Source organism: Arachis stenosperma, chromosome 5, assembly GCF_014773155.1.
Source record: "Arachis stenosperma cultivar V10309 chromosome 5, arast.V10309.gnm1.PFL2, whole genome shotgun sequence".
Classification (NCBI taxonomy): Eukaryota; Viridiplantae; Streptophyta; class Magnoliopsida; order Fabales; family Fabaceae; genus Arachis; species Arachis stenosperma.
In genome coordinates this window covers 69,616,678-69,634,238 of record NC_080381.1, presented here as the reverse complement: position 1 = coordinate 69,634,238, position 17,561 = coordinate 69,616,678, and the positions used below count along the sequence as shown (strand labels likewise).

The 17,561-nt window shown below is 39.4% G+C and overlaps 1 protein-coding gene and 1 non-coding gene across 2 annotated transcripts; one reads left to right on the top strand and one right to left on the bottom strand.

The window, feature by feature from the left end:
* Positions 1–913: 913 nt before the first annotated feature.
* LOC130983380 (small nucleolar RNA R71) lies at positions 914–1,020 on the bottom strand. Its single transcript, XR_009087375.1, has one exon. It is a non-coding gene; the product is annotated as a small nucleolar RNA R71 (small nucleolar RNA).
* A 796-nt stretch (positions 1,021–1,816) lies between these two features.
* On the top strand, positions 1,817–2,389 carry LOC130980877 (uncharacterized). Its single transcript, XM_057904523.1, has one exon. The coding sequence runs from the start codon at positions 1,817–1,819 to the stop codon at positions 2,387–2,389; it is 573 nt and encodes a 190-aa protein (XP_057760506.1).
* The last annotated feature ends 15,172 nt before the right edge of the window (positions 2,390–17,561 follow it).

The following is a 17,561-nucleotide window of genomic DNA, read 5'->3' as shown; positions in this document are numbered from 1 at the left end:
TATTTGGTGCGCTTGCCAAAGAACGGATTCATTTTATATGAGGAGTGAATTCTGGTCATCAAGTTTTATGGCGTCGTTGCCGGGGATTGATTTTGATTTGACAATGATTAAGATTGATAAGTATTTAGATTAAGCATTTTCTTTCTTTCGTTAGTCCTTTTCATTTCAGTTTCACTTTATTTATTCCTTTTAGTATTCGAATTCTTGACTGTTCATTGTTTATATGCTAACTCTAACAAGAAGCACACTAACTATTTGACAATTTGCATCAATTAATTTTTGACTAACCCATCCTTCTCCCAAAAGGTGATAACCTTTTTCCTTTGTGTGTTTTGTGTTGTGTATGACAGGGAGAAGAGGAATTGAAATCTCCTATGATTCTAAACGAGAGAGAACATTTTTGAGATTGAGAAAAAAAGCAGTGGCAAGAGGCAAAAGGGTGGTTAGTAAAAAAGAAGAAGAAGAGGATCCAACTCAAACCATGGAAAGAGAAGCACACAACCACCATGAAGAAGCAGTTGGCAACCACGCTCCACCACAAGAGAGAAGAGTACTGGGCTCTTACATAAATCCCAATCTTGGGAATTATGGTAGTAACATTTTGAGACCCAACATACATGCCAACGATTTTGAGCTCAAACCACAGCTAATTACTCTTGTTCAGAATAATTGTTCATTTGGAGGAAGTGCTCAAGAAGATCACAATCAACATCTAACCATATTTTTGAGAATGTGTGATACAATGAAGGCTAATGGTGTCCACCCAGACACCTATAAGCTGCTACTGTTTCCTTTCTCTCTCAGAGATAAAACATCAAAGTGGTTGGAATCATTTCCTAAGGAAAGCCTTACCACTTGGGAGGATGTTGTTAACAAGTTCTTAGCAAGGTTCTACCCTCCACAAAGAATCAATAGGCTCAGAGCTGAAGTTTAAACCTTTAGACAACAAGATGGGGAGACTCTCTATGAAGCATAGGAGAGATACAAAGACTTGGCAAGGAAGTGCCCTCCGAATATGTTCAATGAATGGGTGCAGCTGTACATCTTCTATGAGGGGCTATCATATGAGTCAAAGAAGGCCCTAGATCACTCTTCTTGAGGCTCCCTCAACAAGAAAAACATAATTGAAGAGGCCATAGATATCATAGAAACTGTTGCCAACAACAAGTATTTTTATGCCTTTGATAGAACTCAAAAAAGAGGAGTGATAGAGCTCAATTCTATGGATGCTCTGCTGGCTCAAAACAAAGTGATCACATCTCAACTAGCAGCTCTAACCAAGCAAATGGAGAATAATTAAGTCTCAGCTATCCATGCTCAAACACCTATACAAGAGAAAGAGAACCCAGCAGTTGAAGATGAATAGGAGCAGGCCAACTATGTGAACAATTCCTCTAGACCACTATATGACCCCAATGCCAAGACATACAATCCAGGTTAGAAGAACTACCCAAATTTAACCAACAAAACCACAACCAAGATCAAAAATTATTCCACTCTAACCAACATAATAACCACAACTCCAACCATCAATCAAACAACAGACCCTACCAAAGCAAGTTACAACAAGCAAGAATAGGAAGCTGCAAATGGATCTGAAACTAAGAAGGAAGAAGAGACACCTGAACCACCCCCACCAAAGCAAGTCCTGAAGCCCTATGTACCAAAAGCACCCTATCCATAAAGGCTGAGGAAGGACGGAAAGGACATTCATTTTTCTAGATTCTTGGAGATTTTTAAGAAGCTTCAAATTAATATACCTTTTGCTGAGGCATTAGAGCAAATGCCACTCTATGCCAAGTTCTTAAAGGAGCTCATGACAAGAAAGAGAAACTGGGATGAAAAGGAAATTGTGGTGCTCACTGAGGAATGTAGTGCCATCATACAAAAGAAGCTTCCCCAGAAATTAAAAGATCCTGGGAGCTTCCAAATCCCCTGCATCGTATGGGAAATAAGCATTGAGAAGGCACTATGTGATCTGAGAACCAGCATCAACCTTATGTCCTTGGCCATGATGAAAAGAATGAGGATAGAAGAGGCCAAACCTACAGGAATGGCTCTTCAATTAGTTGATAGGACATTCAGATTCTCCCATGGTGTGGTGGAAGATTTGTTGGTAAAAGTGGAAGAGTTTATCTTTCGAGCTGATTTTATTGTACTTGATATGGAGGAAGAGGCTAACACATCAATCATCTTAGGAAGACCATTCCTAGCTACTGTTGGAGTCATAATTGATGTTCAAAAAGGAGAATTAGTCCTGAGACTGCATGAAGAAAAGATGGTTTTTAATGTTTTCAAAGCAATGAGCTACCCCAAAGAATCTATTGGTGAATGCATGATGGTGGATACAATGGAGAAGCTAGTCCAAGGAGTTTTGGAAGAAGAATAATGTGAAGAAGCTATGGAGCTAGAGCAACAAGCATCAAGTGGAGAACTACCTCAAGAAATCATAGAAAACTCGATCATGTTGGACAAAACAAGCAGCAAGGAAGTAGAGGCACCAGAACTAGAGTTGAAAGCCCTACCTCCAAGCTTGAAATATGCTTAGTTTGGTGATAACAACACATATCCAGTAATCATCAATTCAAGTTTAAGTGAGGAACAAGAAGAAGAACTTATCCATGTGCTGAAGCAACACAAGGATGCTATAGGATGGACACTTTCGGACCTGAAGGGGATTAGTCCTTCAATGTGCATGCATAAAATCCTCCTTGAGGAGGGTGCCAAGCCTTTAAGACAGCCACAAAGAAGGCTAAACCCAACAATGAATGAAGTGGTCCAAAAAAAAGTGCTGAAGTTGTGGCAAGCAGGAGTGATTTACCCCATCTCAGACAGCCCTTGGGTAAGCCCTGTTCAAGTGGTTCCTAAGAAAGAAAGAGTCACCATTGTACCAAATGAAAGAAACGAGTTGATACCAATAAGAACAGTGACTCGGTGGCGCATGTGCATAAATTATAGGATGCTCAATGAAGCTACAAGAAAGGACCATTTTCCTCTGCCTTTCATGGATCAAATGCTAGTGAGGCTTACCGGGCATGAATACTACTGTTTCTTAGATGGATACTTAGGCTACAATAAGATTGTAGTAGACCCCAAAGACCAAAATAAGACTTCCTTTACTTGTCCTTATGGTGTCTTTGCTTATAGGAAAATGCTCTTTGGATTGTGCAATGCACCTGCCACATTCCAAAAGTGCATGCTGATGATTGGATTTTTGACGGCTTAGAAATTCACTAATGAAATCTCGTTGTAAAGTATAGTTTATAAACCAAACAATAATCCTTTCATACAAAAAGTTGTTTGTCACTAGTACAAACCCCTAAAATTTATAAACCGAAGTATTGGACCTCGGGTCGTTCTCCCTAGGAATTACAATAAAGTGTCTTGTTATTGGTTGTGAGTTATTTTGGGGTTTTTGAGATTTTAGACAAGAAATATAAATGGCAAAGAAAATAAACTAACAACTAACAAAGCTCTTGGCAAGATATGAGAACTAGAAGTCCTATCCTAGTTATCCTCTTCAATTGTGATAACAAATTGTCCATTGCTCCCACTTAGTTGACCTCTAACCATGGAGGAAAGTCAAGTGGATGAATCAATTTGATTCCTCAAGTCCTAATCAACTCCTAAAGGAAAGACTAGCATTAGAGGCATTCAAATCAATTAGCAACTTCTAATCATCAATCAACAAAGGAATTAGATAACTCAAGAGTCACTAATTACTCTACCTAGGCCAAGAGGAACAAAACCTACACTAAAATCCAACCAAGCATTTCATCAAACACTTGGAAGGCACAAAAGAAAAGCATAGTAAATTGACAACAAGAATGAAATCTAACAACAATTATTGAAAGGAATTAACAACAACAATTAAAAGAAACACATTTATCATGAATTACCTCAAATTGCATTATTGAAAGAAAAACTAAAGGAACACAATCTATCCATAGCAAAATGAAGAATTGCAAGGATTAAAGTACATAACTAGAAAGAGGAAGAGGAGAGGAGTAAGAATTGATAAAGGAGAAGTGAATTAAAGCATGAATTAAACCTAGATCTAAGATGAGAGATTAACCTAAACCTAATCCTAATTCTAGAGAGAAGTGAGAGATTCTCTCTCTAAAATTAACTAATCCTAATCCTAATGATGCTCTATGATAGATTGATGCCTTCCCCTTCTATCCTTGGTCCTTTTAGTGCATTTTGGCGCCAAAGTTGGTTCAGAAACTCTCCAAGATCGCCAGGCACGTGCTGCTTTAATGAAGTCATGTGCGGACTTCGACGCGTGTGCGTACGGTACGCGTGCGCGTCCCTGGCCGATTTTGCAATGTGCGCGCGAGTGCCTTGTGCGCGTGCGTGTGCTTGGCTGATTTCACTTCTTTGACTTTTTATGCTTCTCTCCACTTGTATGCTTCCTTCCTTGCTCCCTTTGATCCATGCCTAGCCTATTTCAATCATGAAATTACTAGCAAACACATCAAGGCATCTTATGGAATCAAAGAGGAATTAGAATTCATTAAAATAAGGTTTAAAAGGCATGTTTTTACACTTAAGCACAAATACGGGAGAGATTACAAAACCATGCTAATTCATAGGTTAAATGCGAGAAAAGGTCATCAAAATACTCTAAATTCAATACAAGATAAACCATAAAAATGGGGTTTATCAACCTCCCCACACTTAAACCTTAGCATGTCCTCATGCTAAAATAAGAAAGAACTAAGGGGTATGACATTTATTAAATGCAACTAAACTATATGTGTCCTATCTAGATGCAATTATCTAAAGCAAATGGAAATGCTTAGTCCAAACATATCAATTCCCAAGAGACATGTATAAGCACAATAGCTAGGACAATAGGAATTAAGTCCAAACCACAATTGTATTGAAACTTATCAAAAGAAATTCAAGCTTGCAAGAATATAGATAATATGGGTGAACACATGTAATTGAACTTTCGAACCCTCACCGGATGTGTATCCGCTCTATTCACTCGAGTGTTTAAGGGTTAATTCACTCAATTCTCTTCTAATCATGCTTTCCAAAATTTGATTTTCTTCTAACAATCAACACTTATTCAATGCATGCATACATTCATCATGAGGTCTTTCATTTAGGTTGTAATGGGGTTAGGGTCAAGGTGGGATCATTTATGGTTAAGTGGACTAGAGTTTAGATCTTGGATTAGCATAGACTTTCCCACCTAACTATATAATAATCTATACAAATTCAAACTACTCTAACTACCCATTCTTCACTTTTTCTTACATATTCATGCATCTTATTTCTTGATTCGTAACACTTATGCATTGATTCCCTTTTATTGAACTTCACCTTGGGCATTTTGTCCCCTTTGGTTGCTTTCTTTTCATTTTCTTCTTTCTTTTTTCTTCTCTTCTTTTTTTTTTTCTATATTCCTCTTTTTTTTTTCTTTCATTTCATTTTTCTCTTCTCTTTTTTTTTTCTTTTCTTTTTATACTTTGTACAAGGACATCAATTGCATAAAGTCTTATACATTCAATCAATACATGAATATATTCCCAGTTCCTAAATATGAAAGTGTACTACCCTTTTTATTCCATCCAATGTTCCCAAGCCTCACCATCTTTGAATAATAAACACTCTCACTAGCCTAGGCTAGTCAAAGATCCAAGCAAGGGACTTTCATTGGTTTTTCGCCTTGGGCTTGTAATGTGCTAAAATGAGAACAAGTTAGTTAAGCATAAGCTCAAAATTGGCTAACAATGGGGAGTGAAAGGTAGGCTATTTTGGTAAGTAGGCTAATGAAATAATGGCCTCAATCATACAAATGCATGAATATAAGAAATAAATGGACATATAGAATCAAGCAAATCAAGGATCACAATCATAGAAAGAGAACAATTGCACACAAGAATGGAAAATAAGTGGTTATAAAATGCAACCACATCAATAGACTCAAGTCTCACAAGCTTGTGTTCTAAGCTCAATACATGCTTCACAAAATATGAAATTCAAGCAAGTTACATAAAAATATAATTTCTTCAATCAATTGGGTTGGTGCCCTATAATTAAGTTTCTTGGAAGATCTCAATATTTGACTACGTATTGTTGTGATTGAGAATTTCTAAAAAGATTCCCTAGTTTACCCTTTTCTTTTCCAATTAAAAACAATTTCTTATGCAAAAAGGTGACTCAGTTTTAACAATTCACAAACAATTTCTAATCACAACCATAAGCTAAAGAGGAAAACATCTAGTATCCAAAATACCTAAAATCCAAAATGAGCAGTAAAAGTATATAGAACGGACTAAAATAGCAAGATCCAAAATAAACTCAAATGCATCAAATATATACAAAAGTGCGCAAAATAAGATAACTAGGAAGTAGCTGAAAATGTTCACCGGTCCTTTCATGGTGCCACCGGCAACCTCCCCACACTTAAGACTAAGCATCGTCCTCGATGCTAAACCTGAGGATCAGGGGTAGGTACATCGGTCGGTGCGGACTCTGTCTGAGGCTGTGGGACCGGCTCCTCATGGGGCTGCTGAGTCTCTGTGGCGTCAGGTGCAGCTGGAGGTGCATCCTGCTGAGTCGGCTCATCAACATCCTCCTCCTGATGATCCTGCTCATCGGAGGCTGGAGAGTCTGGGAGCGGAGGTAACTCAGCGCCCAGGAAGATGAGTGCCTGATCCATCCGATCCAGTCGGCGCATGATCTGGCGCTTTTTGCGCTCCAAAAACCGAAACAGGCGCTGAACCAGTAGGTAAGTCGGCTCAGGTGCTGAAGAAGGGGCTGTCGAAGAAGATGGAGCTGCTGCTGTAGAAGAGGATGGGGCTGCTGTCGAGGCTGAAGGTCCAGCCGCCCCTACAATTGCTCTAGCCCTAGATCGGCGTCTAGCCGGGGGCTTTTCGTGCACCCAGCCACCCCAAGGAATAGTAACTTCCTTGTCATCGTCATCTGGGGGTGGTGGTATCACATCATCATCCAACCAGGGGACCTCAGCTAAGGCGGCCATACTGGTAACCAAGGTGGGAAACGGGAGTAGGCCACGAATATGTGCTCGCCACATACACTGCCGAATCAATCGAGGAAAATAAACCTCCTTTCCCTCCATAACATAACCAATCAAAAGTAGCATCTCCATAGGGATCTTAGAAAAGTGAGTGGTGGGCAAGACGTAGTGAGCGAAGATCATCTGCCAAGTCTTGGCCTCCTTGTTCAAGTGTGCTAAGAGCATCCCTTTGGGCTTTGTGTTGCCCGAGTCCATTACCCAAGTGGCATCTGGTAAACCAATCACGCACCTAAGCGCCTCATAGTCAAAAGTCATACAGTGAATGGCTACCTCTGCCTGCCGATGGGCACATGTGTCATCAGGGATGTGTCGACACTGCAGTACCTCCTCTATGGCTGACTCAGTGGTCATAACCTCTCTACCCCTCAACTGAACTGAATCTAAAGTAGGACGGAAGAAGTTGCAATAGAATTCCTTAACCCAAGAAATGTTGATATCTCCCAAATCTCTATCAACAAAGTCCATACCTAACTCTAGGATGTGACTAGTAATGGCTCGTCTCACATCATTAGGTAGGAGTAATCTCTCCTCAGTATTTAGCTTCGTCTTCCGATAGTTTTGGAGGCGAAGCTCACAGTAAAGATTGGGAAACTTTGTTGGATTGGTAGAAGGTAGCAACTGATTTTCCTTTTCTTCTTCATTCAACGGATTCTTAGCATAATTCTTGTAAATGGAGGAAATAGAGGGTGTAGAATGTTTTCTTTTCTTGGAGGTAGTGGCTATGGCTTTTCCTTTATCCGACATCCTGAAAAGTATGATAGAATATAAGCAATTAAGCACTTAGCATGAAACAAGGAAAACATGTTCAGGATATGAGATGGATGATAAGCAATCATGATGTGAACTAAACTTGAAAACTTGGTTTGCAAGTAAGGACAGAAAACAAGGCTGTAAATCAAGAAATCAAAGTTTTAAGGAAATCAACAACTCTTACTCATTAAGTAATAAAATCGTCATACCTTGAAAAAATGGTTAAAGAGGGTTAAATGTGAGTAAAAAGTAAGTGTTTAACGAGATTAGAGAGTTAGGAAAGTGGATTAGTGGTATGATGATATATAGGCTCAATAAAAGAAGAGTCGTGACTAAACATAGAAATCATGTTCACAATGATTGGTGCAAATCCCGAAAGTCAAAAGGAAACGGAAATTAGCCCAAATTTGCAATAGAGATTAAAATGAAAATAGATTTCTTGAAAATTGGGCAGCATCCCGGCTTAAAATTGGACATTCCCAGATAGCAACATAGCATAAGCAGCAAGAAGACAACATCAATGAAGTACAGCAGCAGTAAAATACAACCAAGCAACACAAATTGCACACATAGCAATCCAAAATCAGCATACAACACCCAAGTAAACAAACAACGAACATGCACAAACGGAGTACTTATCAGGCCTAGAATCCTCTAACCAGACCTAGCTACCTAACAGCAATTATTTCTATCTAACCTAACATGCAAAATTTCAATTCTAACTAACTAACAGAAAACTAACAGTAGCTGACAGTAATCAAAATTAACAGAAGTTGAAGCGGAAACCTGGGAGCGAGCAAAGCTGAGAAATGGAAAGGGAAATTAGAATTGGGAAAGGGAGCAACAGAGTCTGAGAGCTACGCCGACAAGGCAGAACGCGCTGTCGTGGGTGGCGGTGGCAGCGGCGGCAAGTAGTGACGGAGGGGGTGAGTCGCCGGCGGTGCCGATGATGGCGACAGTAACGGCGGAGAGTGAGAGTGAGTGGAGTGAGAAAATGAGTGGTTGGAATGAGAGGGGTTGGAGGCGGCGTCGATCGCCGGTGGGGAGAAGGAGGATGGGGGCGACGAAGAGAAGATGAGGGAAGGAAAGTATGCGCTGCTGCGCGCTGCTTGTCGCACCTTAGGGTTATCCTCGTTTCTGAATTGGCGCAGGCGCGCACCGTGCGCGTCTGCGTACATTGAAGAAATTAGGGATCTACGCGTGCGCATACAGTGCACGCATGCGTATCAGGAGTTGGGCTGGAGGCTTAAGGTTGGCCCAGATTAAGCCTAACTCTCTGGAAAATGGCTTGGAAGTTGCACCACTAGACCTGCGCGCACGCGGCATGTGCGCGTCCGTGCAAGGTGAGTTGGTGCAACTTCTATTGAAAGGTTTATTGAAGTATTTACGGATGACTTTTCTGTATTTAGTGATTCATTTTCTAAGTGCTTGCACCACCTTGCCTTGGTGCTAAGGAGATGTCAAGAAACCAACCTAGTTTTAAACTGGGAAAAGTGCCATTTCATGGTCACTGAAGGGGTGGTTCTTGGTCACAAGATCTCCAAAAGAGGCATAGAGGTGGACAAGGCTAAGGTGGAAGTAATTGAGAAGTTACCTCCACCTTGCAATGTCAAAGCAATTAGAAGTTTCTTGGCGCATGCTGGGTTTTATAGAAGGTTTATTAGAGACTTTTCAAAGATTGTCAAACCTCTAATTAACTTTCTTGTCTCTAATGTACCTTTTATCTTTGATAGAGAATGCATACAAGCCTTTGATGAGCTTAAAAATAGACTTTCCTCTGCACCTATTATAGCACCACCTAGCTGGGATTTGCTTATTGAATTGATTTGTGATGCATCAAATTTTGCTGTGGGTGCTATTTTAGGACAAAAGAAAGATAAGCTAGTACATGTTATCTATTATGATAGCAAAGTTCTTAATGAAAATCAAAGGAACTACACCACTACAGAGAAGGAACTCCTGCTATAGTCTTTGCATTTGATAAGGTTAGATCATATCTTATTGGTTCTAAAGTCATTGTTTTCACTGACCATGCAGCTCTCAAGTATTTGCTGACCAAGCAAGAATCCAAGCCTAGATTGATAAGGTGGATCTTGTTACTTCAAGAGTTTAACATTGAGATTCAAGATAGAAGCGGAGTGAAGAACAAAGTGCCTGACCATCTATCTAGAATTCCAATTGAGAAAGATGAAGCATACAACCTTGCAGTGAATGGAGTTTTTCTGATGAGCAGTTGATCATGATCCAAGAAGCTCCCTGGTTTGCTGATATAGCCAATTTCAAGGCTATTGGAGAGCTACCTTCCAAAATCAACAAGCATATGAGAAAAAATATCATTAATGATGCCAAGCACTATATCTTGGATGAGCCCTATTTGTTTAAAAGGTGTGCTGATGGGATCTTGAGAAGATGCATCTTGCATGAGGAAGGACAAAAGGTCCTTTGGCATTGCCATGGATCCACATATGGAGGACATTTTAGTGGAGAAAGGACTGCATCCAAGGTGCTTCAATGTGGGTTCTATTGGCCAACAATATTCAAAGATGCAAAAGAGTTTGGGACAAGGTGCAATGAATGTCAAAGAGCTGGCTACATACCCAAGAAAAATGAGATGCCATAGAGATTCAATATGGAGTTGGAGTTGTTTGACGTTTAGGGATTGAATTTATGGGACCATTCCCACCCTCATACTCAAACAACTACATATTGGTGGCTGTGGATTATGTGTCAAAGTGGATAGAGGCCATAGCTACATCAACAAATTATAACAAAGTGGTAATCAACTTCTTGAGGAAAAATATATTCAGCTGGTTTGGGGTTCCCATAGCTCTTATAAGTGATGGGAGAACTCACTTTTGCAACAAACAACTTGAGATACTTCTCCTAAAATATGGTGTCAAGCACAAGGTAGCAACCCTGATAAACCCATATTTCATGGTTTATCTTCTGCTCAATTGAATCGTTTTTATCTACTCTTTACCCACTTATTCATACTATTTGCATGTTTTACATTTTCCCTCCTAATTATGTGCTTTGATTGAAAACATGCTTCTTTGAGCTTAATTTTATTAATATTAATTCTCTTTTTATACCATTAGATGCCTTGATATGTGTGTTAAGTGTTTTTAGAGATTACAAGGCAGGAATGGCTCAGAGGATGGAAGCAAAAGTGGAAGGAATACAAGAAGTCGGAGAAACTGCTAAGCTGTCCAGCCTGACCTCTTTGCACTCAAACAGCGATAACTTTAGCTACAGAGGTTCAAACGATGCGGTTTCAGTTGTGTTGAAAAGCTAACGTCCGGGGCATCGATTTGATATATAATTTGCCATTGCTGCTCCAACGCCAGGCGACGCGAACGCGTGGGTCACGCGGACGCGTGACCTGGCAGGAACGCAACCCGCGCGGCCGCGTGAGCCATGCGGCCGCGTCACTTTTCCGCGACCTGTACGGACCAGAAAGCGCTGGAAGTGATTTCTGGGCTGTTTCTGACCCAGTTTTTGCCCCAAAGAACACAGATTTGAGGCTATAAAGTGGGGGAATGCATCCATTCATAGGGAAAGGCACTAATAATTCACTTTTCATGTTTTAGATGTAGTTTTAGAGAGAAAGGTTATCTCCTCTCTCTCTCTTAGGATTAGGATTTAGGACTACTTTTAGTTTTAGGAGTGACTCTCGATCCCAGGTTTAATATTCTTTTTACTTTATATTTTCTACTTAAATTTACTCTAATACTTTTATTTATATTTGATTTATGTTGCCCAATTGGCTTGTGACTCTTTCCATGTTATGACTTGAATTTATGTTTAGACGTAGTTTGATTGCTTTATTTACGTGAATGCTTTTAATTTAGTTTAGATATTTTTTTCTTTTGGTTTTGGTTAAGAAATCAGTAACTCAGGAGTTATCCAACTCAACATCATAATTGATAATTGTTATCTTGCTAATTAAATTGAACTTCAATAATCCCAATCTGTTCTTAGGAATTAACTAGGATTTGAAGATCTCACTAATTAGTCACTTGACCTTCTCTTACTCTAGCAAGGGTTAAATAAGTGGAGTTACGATTCAATTTTCATTATTATTGATAAGGATAACTAGACTTGGACTTCTAAATTCTTATACCTTGCCAAGAGATTTTATTGTTATTATTTTAACGACTTGTTATTTTACATTACTTGCTCAACCCTTTTGAAAACCCCAAAACATGCCTTTGCATAACCAATAATAAGAACATACCTCCCTGCAATTCCTTGAGAAGACGACCCGAGGTTCAAATACTCGGTTATCAATTTTAAAGGGGTTTGTTACTTGTGACAACCAAAACGTTTGCACGAAGGAATTTCTGTCGGTTTAGAGACTATATCTACAACGCGACTGTATTTATGAACTTCTTTACTGGCAAAAATCCTAACGTCAAAATGGCGCCGTTGCCGGAGAATTGCAAACGTGTGCCTTATTATTGGTTATTGTAAATATTAAAAAAAAAATTTTCTTTTGTTTGTTTATTTATTTTTGTTTTTAATTTTTATTAATTACTATGAATTCTCACCCCTCTGGTTTCAAGTTTGATTCCAATGTTGTTGTTAGGAATGGAAACTATAATGAGAACAGGCATCAAGGTTGGAAGAATCAAAGATGGGAGGAGCCACAAGGATTTACTCAACCCTCATGGCAACAACCGCCTCCAATGGACTATCAACAACCATCCTATGATGCATATCAAGGCAATGGCTATGGTGAGCACTCTTTTGATTATCAACAACCACCACCATACGCCTATGAACCCCCTCCTCAACATAACTTTGGACCACCAAACTCACAAGCCCCTTGCCGCCATTCACCTCCATATGACCCTAACCCTCAACCACCATACCAACCACCTTATGAGCCATATGAACCATATATAGAACCACCCCAATTCCAACCCAATTACTCACAAAAACCACCACCTCCATATTTACCATCTCTATATCCATCAATCCAAGAGCACTTTGATTCTATTTATGAAAGCCGAGTGCGTCAAGAGACAAAGGATTGTCTCAAGGAAACAGTGGATCGATGTCAGGCAACCATGCATCAATTGGGGCAAGCAATAATGAGTCAATTAGCTTCCCGGCGCTCAAATATACAAGGATCAGCCACAGCTCCATGTGGACAGTCTAGTGAAGAGCGTAGCATGAAGAAGATACCAGAAACCCCAGTGAACAAGACAGAGAATGAATTCGTACTAGAACAAGTAGAAGAAGCTGTCATTGTTCAAGAAGAAGAAGAAGTGGTTGAAGACTTAGGAGATGCAGAACCTCTATGGGAAAGTCAAGACATCGAGCCTCCTTCCAAGACGGTTGAAATTGATGCTGAGGAAGGTGTACAACCTCCAATGCATATCATAGTTGAAGACTTGGAAGAGGTTGATCAAGTGATAGAGATTCAAGAAGGAGAAGCACAACCTCTCATGCCCTTGGAAAGCAATGAAGAGGAGATTGAATTGGAAGAAAGCTACCAAGAGGAAGAGGTTAAAATTAAAGAAGCTTGCAAAGAGGTGGTAATTATCAGAGAAGAGCACAAGGGAGTGGAGCTTGCAATTTCATTAAAAATACCTCCCCCTAAGTTGCCATCATCCTTCACAACATTCAAGTGGGTAAAATTCATATCCCTTAGCTTTCTAACCCCAATTGAATATGGGCTACTGGAGACGGATGGTCAACTTAGAGCTTTTTGTGGCATCAAGAATAAGAGGAAGATTGTCAGTGGTAAGAATTTACCTGCAAGGTTCATTATGGTTGGAAGCTCAAGGTTTAAACGCAAAGGTTGGTGCAAAGCTCAACTGAATAGGTCTAGGAAGTTGTTTGGCCACTTTAGTGAGAATTCAGATTGCCTGCCACCCGGTTGGAACACTAATGATCAACAAGAAGATGGGTGCAAAGGCAAGGTCTGGGACCCCGGAATCCATTCTACCAATCACCACTCTTGGGGCCTTGTCACTTGCTTTAACTTACTTGAAGGCTTTCTACGCCTAGTTTGGGATCCCGGAGGACACTGGAATCACAAACATTGGTGGAGATTCCTGGATCAGTACAAGCATAAGCCACCATAGCAGGAATCACATCAAATGTCCAACTTAAGGACTATAACCAAAAGTGTTAGGTGGGAGACAACCCACCATGGTATGGTCGTTCATTTTTCATTTTTATTTAGTTTTATTTGTTTTCGAGTTTTATTTTATTTTATTATATTGAACCTGGAGTTTTGCATCACATTCATATTAACACTACATTCTGCATTTAAAAAAAAAAGAGAAAGAGAGCATGCGACGCGACCGCATCAGCGACGCGTCCGCGTCGCAAGGAGATGAGAGAATAAGAAATTGAACAGAAAGTTACGCAGGAGCAGCGCTGGAGGCATGCCAATGGCATAAATCATCCCACGCGACCGTGTCATATGGGAATACTGGCCTCCCACGCGACCGCGTGCCTCACGCAGCCGCTTGACCTGAAAATCGACGTCAAAAAGGTGCATGGCCGAACGATGAGCTGGAGTGATGCTGGACTGGCGCTAGAAGCACAGACCCTTCCACGCGGACACGTGACGGACGCGACCGCATCACCCTGGATTTTGGCAATACTAAGTTTTGAACAGAGAGTTGTGCGACCGCGAGGCTGCACTCGCGCCACCAGCACAAATCGAGTCACGCGATCGCGTGCCCCACGCGTCCGCGTCGCCTAACCTTATTTGCGCACCACACGACCGCGTCACCCACGCGACCGCGTCACCAGCGTCGCACAACCTATCCAAATTAGTGCCAATTTTCTTATCTTTTCTTCTCCGAATCCTTATTCTTCTTATCTTTTCTTATTTCTTTCTTCTTCCTTTCTTATTTTCTCTTACTTCCAATTATTTAATTTATTTGCATACTTTCATTCATTACATATTTTTATTTTTTCTAAAATTATTATTGGTGTTCAAATATTCTTATTCAACTGTTACATCTTTTCTGGTATTTTCTTGATGCTTAGTGACTTGTTTAATTCTGATTGAGTAATATTATTTAAATCAATGCCAATCTTTTATATTTGTATTACTTTTGCATTGACATAAATTTATATTATCTCTCTTCCCCATTGTTGCAAATTTTGCACCATTGATTTGCCATGTACTTCCACTATTTTCTCACTTGCATGTTGTAGCTACCATGTAAATGAGACGCTTATCATTTGGCATTAACCCAATTATATTTTATTTATTTTCTATCTTTATTTTTGGGTTACTTTTTCTTTTCCCTCTTCTTTCAGGATGGCCACCACGAAGGGAGAGGAACAACTTCTTAATGGGAAGACAAGCAAGTCCATCGGCACAATTCTTGGAGAAAAGCATCAGTTGCATAGACCCTTCCACTTGTATATCTTAGCATGCACCGAGGACGGTGCAATCTTTAAGTGTGGGGAGGTCGATACCGATCTCCATGGGTTAGTACTTTCTTGTCTCAACACCAATGTTTAAATTTTCTTTATAGATTAGTTGTTGCATTTGCATGTTTAATTGTTTTTGTGCATATTTTACTACTTGGTTAAAGTAATATTCTTCTTTTTCAAGAAATTTTTATAGTATTTCACTAATTTGAATAAAACTTTTTGAAAAACTTGTTTGAAGAAATATTATTTTGGAACATAGTTTAGAGCTCGAACACAAAACCAGTGAGATTTTGAGCCTATTTGATTGGTTGCATTTTACCAACCAATAATTTTATTTTTGGTGTGTGTTGTTCTCTCTAAAACTGTGATCTTTGTCTTGCTTAATTCTATATTTCCATTTATTTTATGTATGCATGCATTTACATGATTGAGGCCTTTGTTTCACTGATCTTACATACCCATATGGCCTTACCTTTCATTATCCCTTGCAAACCAATGTTGAGCCTATTGTACCCCTTTGTTCTTTATTTTAGCACATCATTAACTCTAAGCGAAAAACAATAATGTCCTTAATTTGAATCCTTGGTTAGCTTAGACTAGTGAGAATACTTATGAATTAAGTGTGGGAAAAAGTGGGTTTGGAAACATCTGGTTTGAGAATTGAGTATGTTAGAATTTTCTAAAAAAAATGTGAAAGAAATATTTGGGACATAATTCATGCATCCAATAATTTAATCATATGCATTGAGAAAAAAAAAGAAGAGCAAAATAAGTGAAAGGGGACAAAATGCCCCAAAGTAAGCGGTGAAAGCAATGCATATGAGTTATACTTGAAATTAGAATGCATGAATATGTGGAAAACATGGTTAATGGATGGTTAGATGTTGTATTATGATTACATGGATTGTTTAAGTTAGGTGGGAAAGTTTAAGTTAATTAAGGATTCAGATTTTAGTCCACTTGGCCAAATACAATCCTACCTTGACTCTAACCCCATTACAACCCTTAAAAGACCTCTTGATATGTGTATTTATGCATTAAATTTATGTTGATTGTTAGATGAAGAGCAAGCCTTAGAAAGCAAGGTTAGTAGAGAATTGAGAGAATCGAACCTAAAATACTTGAGTGATTAGAGTGATATACACTACTAAGTGAGGGTTCGATGCTCGATTCTTTGTTCCCGGCTTTCATGAGCTATTTTCTTCTACAAGTCTGTTTGTACTTCATTTTTATGATTTGAATTAGTGAAATCCAATTCATATTTATTCTTGGGGATTTATTTGCTTTTAACTAAGTAAGTAGAAATATTTTTCATTTAGTTGCATTCATAGGTTGCATCTCATACATTCTATCATTCCTCTTCATCTTTATAGTTTCTCTTGAGCTTAGCATGAGGACATGCTAATGTTTAAGTGTGGGGAGGTTGATAAACCCATATTTCAAGGTTTATCTTGTGCTCAATTAAGTGGTTTTTATCTACTCTTTACTCACTTATTCATACTATTTGCATGTTTTACATTTTCCCTCCTAATTATGTACTTTGATTGAAAACATGCTTCTTTGACCTTAATTTTATTAATATTAATTCTCCTTTTATACCATTAGATGCCTTGATATGTGTGTTAAGTGTTTTCAGAGATTACAAGGCAGGAATGGCTCAGAGGATGGAAAGGAAGCATGCAAAAGTGGAAGGAATACAAGAAGTCGGAGAAACTGCTAAGCTGTCCAGCCTGACCTCTTCGCACTCAAACAGCGATAACTTTAGCTAGAGAGGTCCAAACGACGCGGTTCCAGTTGCGTTGGAAAGCTAACGTCCCGGGCTTCGATTTGATATATAATTTCCTATAGTTGTCCCGACGCCAGGCAACGCGAACGCGTGGGTCACGCGGACGCGTGACCTGGCAGGAACGCAACCCATGCGGCCGCGTGAGCCATGCGGCCGCGTCACTTTTCCGCGACCTGTACGGACCAGAAAGTACTGGAAGTGATTTATGGGCTATTTTTGACCTAGTTTTCACCCCAGAGAACACAGATTAGAGGCTATAAAGTGGGGGAATGCATCCATTCATAGGGAAAGGCACTAATAATTCACTTTTCATGTTTTAGATGTAGTTTTAGAGAGAGAGGTTCTCTCCTCTCTCTCTCTCTTAGGATTAGGATTTAGGACTACTCTTAGTTTTAGGAGTGACTCTCGATCCCAGGTTTAATATTTCTTTTACTTTATATTTTCTACTTTAATTTACTCTAATACTTTTATTTATATTTGATCTATGTTGCCCAATTGGCTTGTGACTCTTTCCATGTTATGACTTGAATTTATGTTTAGACATAATTTGATTGCTTTATT